The 3,592-nt window shown below is 41.1% G+C and overlaps 1 protein-coding gene and 1 non-coding gene across 2 annotated transcripts; one reads left to right on the top strand and one right to left on the bottom strand.

The window, feature by feature from the left end:
• Positions 1-186: 186 nt before the first annotated feature.
• Positions 187-2,434, bottom strand: LOC139555824 (epidermal retinol dehydrogenase 2). Its single transcript, XM_071369221.1, has 6 exons — positions 1,896-2,434; positions 1,556-1,690; positions 1,341-1,440; positions 1,050-1,194; positions 833-958; positions 187-610 (listed from the first exon to the last, which is right to left on the bottom strand). The coding sequence occupies exons 1-6, from the start codon at positions 2,259-2,261 to the stop codon at positions 442-444; spliced, it is 1,041 nt and encodes a 346-aa protein (XP_071225322.1). The 5' UTR covers positions 2,262-2,434; the 3' UTR covers positions 187-441.
• Positions 2,435-2,852: 418 nt separating this feature from the next.
• On the top strand, positions 2,853-2,924 carry trnaa-ugc (transfer RNA alanine (anticodon UGC)). Its single transcript has one exon. It is a non-coding gene; the product is annotated as a tRNA-Ala (tRNA).
• Positions 2,925-3,592: the final 668 nt, after the last annotated feature.

A 3,592-nucleotide genomic window follows, 5' to 3' on the forward strand; every position in this document is an offset into this window, starting at 1 on the left:
TCAGCGACCTCGCCGTGGTTACATAGAGCGTAAAAACGAGCGTAAGCACGTTTAAGGAGGGGACAATCTCAAAGGGCTGGCTTTTGCGCCTTTGAAGACTGGCACCCAGAATCATGGCAATTAAGATGTGCTGTTTGTTCAGTTGGCTCTGTTGATTCACTTCACACAATAGATCAAAGCATGAAATAATGTGAAGATATGTTTTTATTTAGCTCTGATAAACATTCTCAAAATAGGCTATTGGCATACAGTGCCATTGCCTGCCTGCCTATGATCATTTCAAGAAATGTGTGTAGGCTAGTCTAATGTACACTTCACTTACTTATGAATATCTGTATGTATGATGGATTGTTTGACAAATTACCTGACCCCCATTCAACACCTCCTTTACAAAGTCCTCTTAAAAGATGCAATACTGCAGAAGTTTTCTTCTTATATTAGCTAGTTGTGATAGACTATTGCATTCTGTGGTTCCCCAATGCTGTCATATCTTTGGCGCAGAGGCTTTTTGTAGGGCAGAATGGGCACTGGGACTCCCCTGAATCGATCCATTAAATCCAATCCTCCAAAGAAATTCACCAAGATGATGCCCAACTTGGCTGGCATGAAGCTGAAACAAAAGAAAATGCACTTGAGATCAATAAGGTGAATATTGTAAAGTAACTCAGTGGTAGAGACTTCAAAACTTTACATTCTCCCTCTGCGACAGGTGTCATTAGGTGTGGCGTATCAATCCCTTGAGCTTCTGATACAAACCATTGAGCTTCTGATACAAGAGAAAAGGCCTTGGGGAAATGAAAAAAGACTACTGAGGTATGGAACTAATGTCTACCTTTTTAATGCCATGAGGAAGTACAGACTGGAGGGTAGCAGTAAATACATCTTCTCCCTCAGGATTGCATCCACAATCATCTTTGCTGCATCCCTCTTGTCCATGATGGGCAGAAAAGACGGCCACCTAAACAACAAGGGAAAAGATAGAAATTGCGCTAGTATCATTATTGGCAGTTTTAGTTACCTGGGGGGGCAATCATATAGGGATAACTTACTTTGTCTGACATCCTCCAAACATGGTTGTGTTGATCAAGTAAGGACATACTATAGTAGTTTTGACCCCCTCCTTCTTGAGGACAAGCATCTCTAAGGCAATGGATTCAGCAAATCCAACAGCTGCAAACTTGCTTGCACAGTAGTCTGTCAACAAAAAATGTTTCTGTTATATCAATGACAGTAAATTATTATTAAATTCTGTGGAGTAACACTACGGATAGAAGCTAATATTGTTGTGTAGCGGGGCTCACTCCAAATAGTGTAAATGACCCACATGAAGATTCACCCACCTGCTAATCCGTTCATAGCAAACAGTCCTCCATGACAGGCCACACACACAAGATGCCCATGGTTCCTGGACATCATAGCGGGGAGGAAAGCCTTGTATGTCTGTACAGATTCATGTCAGAGAGAAATGTATGGATCATCATACAGGATACAGATCAACTCATAAATAATGCTTGAATAGTTTGTTTGCCTCCGCAAAAATTACAAGCTCAATTACCCAGAAGTGAGCAGCGACATTGACCCTCAGTGTTCTGTCCACCAGGTTGTCTGGGGCCTCTGTGAAGGTGTACTTTCCTGTCACTACTCCTGCATTATTCACCAAGATGGAAACATCCCCCACCTCCCTCTTTACCTGTTGAATCAGCAGGTGAGTCAAAGTGTACATCAAATCACACACAGTGCTTGGTGGATAAGGTACTTTTTTCTCCTGTTAAACATGATATTACCAATTACACACAGTGTTCACATTATTATACACATTATTGTGCACATTTAAAAAGTTGACTGTCCTAAAAGTTATCTCAGCTTTCATTCAAACATAGAACAAACCACCTTACCATGTCTGCAACTTTATACACCTCAGTCCGTCGACTGCAGTCACAAGCATAGGCATAGACACGTATGTCCAGTATCTGGCGAAGTTCCTTGGCTGTCTCATCAAGAGCTTCCCAATCGACGTCCCAAAGGACCAAGGTAGCCCCACGACGACCCAGCTCCTTGGCTATCAGTTTGCCAATACCATTGGCTGCCCCTGTTACCAACACTATTTCCCCTTCCACGTCCTTCCTGGGTGGCTGGATGAACAGACGCACAAGGGCCTCAAACAGGTAAAAGATTGCTCCAATAATGAGCTCCAAAAATTCCTTTATGTAACACAAATTTAACAGAAAGCCCTCGAAACACTGGATCAGTTGGTTGTGCATATTTGCTGGGCTGACCCGCTTACTACAATATTTTCTTCCCTTTTAAAAAGTCCCTAGGTGATATCTTCAAATCGCTCTATGAATTTGTTGATCCTTTTATTCAAAGTCTCGCAACATCATGTCCCTCTCTCTGATTAGACTCAGATGTCCCTCCCCTCTCCTAATGTCATATGCTGTCATATGAGTGTTTTATTTTTGTTCTCTCATATCTGCTGTATCACGTTGGTGTTTGACCTGTCACCTAGTAGTCAGTGGGCATTTGTTATGGAGATCATTTTAGATGGGGTTAATGTTAGCAGGCCTATGACAGCCCCATTACTGTTCATTAACGTTACTACTACTACCATTAGTAATAGTTGTAGCTACTGCAGTCACTAGCATTACCGAGAACTATATAGTATAGCCTTGTAGACCTAGTAGCAACTAAATACTTGGCCTAAAGAGCAAAAAATATTTTTACCCTCAATAAAACGTATTTAACGACCATAAATCCGTCGACGGGCAAATAAATATGCACTTACCATTTGTAACTCATTTCGTATAGTGGCATAACTGTAGTTTACAGGTTTATCTGCACGACACAGCATGTAAGGGGATGTAGCTCAGTGGTAGAGCGCATGCTTTGCATGTATGAGGCCCCGGGTTCAATCCCCGGCATCTCCATGGAACTTTTTTTGCAATTCGATAACACTGGTATATGTTTTTTCATTTGATGCGTTTTGGTATATATAACATTAGCTTTGCTATGTTTGACAAATATTTTATAACCAAATGTTGAAAATAACACAAATCCGAGCTCCGGATATTTTCGTGTGTTAGGAGTTAGTGCAGGGTTTCCCAAACTCGGTCCTCGAGACCCCAAGGGGAGCACGTTTCGGTTTTTGCCCTAGCACTACTGAGCTGATTCAAATAATCAACTAATCATCAAGCATTGATAATTTGAATCAACTGTGAAGTGTTGGGGCAAAAAAAGTGCACCTCTTGGGAGTCCCGAACACCGAGCAAACTCTGCTGTAGTGGGTTATAATCAGTGCTTAATTGAATTTTAGCCAGATCATCTCCCCCTGCCAGAATCCCACCTCTAATTTCTTTAATTTTGTGGCTAGAGACAAATACTTTCTGTGGCACACATCAGAGTAAAATACTTTCTATCGAACAAACTTCACGTCAGAATAGGCAACCGAAATTAATAATTCATGTATGTGTGTTATATTAAACATAGAGGGAGTAAAATGCTGGCAAGCGATAAACATTTCAGAACAACTATGGCTGAATTTGTATCCTTGCACTTTCAAAAATACTAGTCGAATAAGACATGGGAGATATTTATT

The sequence above is a fragment of the Salvelinus alpinus genome, chromosome 27, assembly GCF_045679555.1.
Source record: "Salvelinus alpinus chromosome 27, SLU_Salpinus.1, whole genome shotgun sequence".
NCBI lineage: Eukaryota > Metazoa > Chordata > Actinopteri > Salmoniformes > Salmonidae > Salvelinus > Salvelinus alpinus.

Coding starts and splice junctions, on each gene's coding strand:
- LOC139555824 (XM_071369221.1), bottom strand. CDS start 2,261: ATGCACAACCAACTGATCCAGTGTTTCGAGGGCTTTCTGTTAAATTTG. Junction 959..1,049: donor TTTGGAGGATGTCAGACAAA/GTAAGTTATCCC, acceptor CTTGTTGTTTAG/GTGGCCGTCTTTTCTGCCCA. Junction 611..832: donor TTCCTCATGGCATTAAAAAG/GTAGACATTAGT, acceptor CTTTTGTTTCAG/CTTCATGCCAGCCAAGTTGG.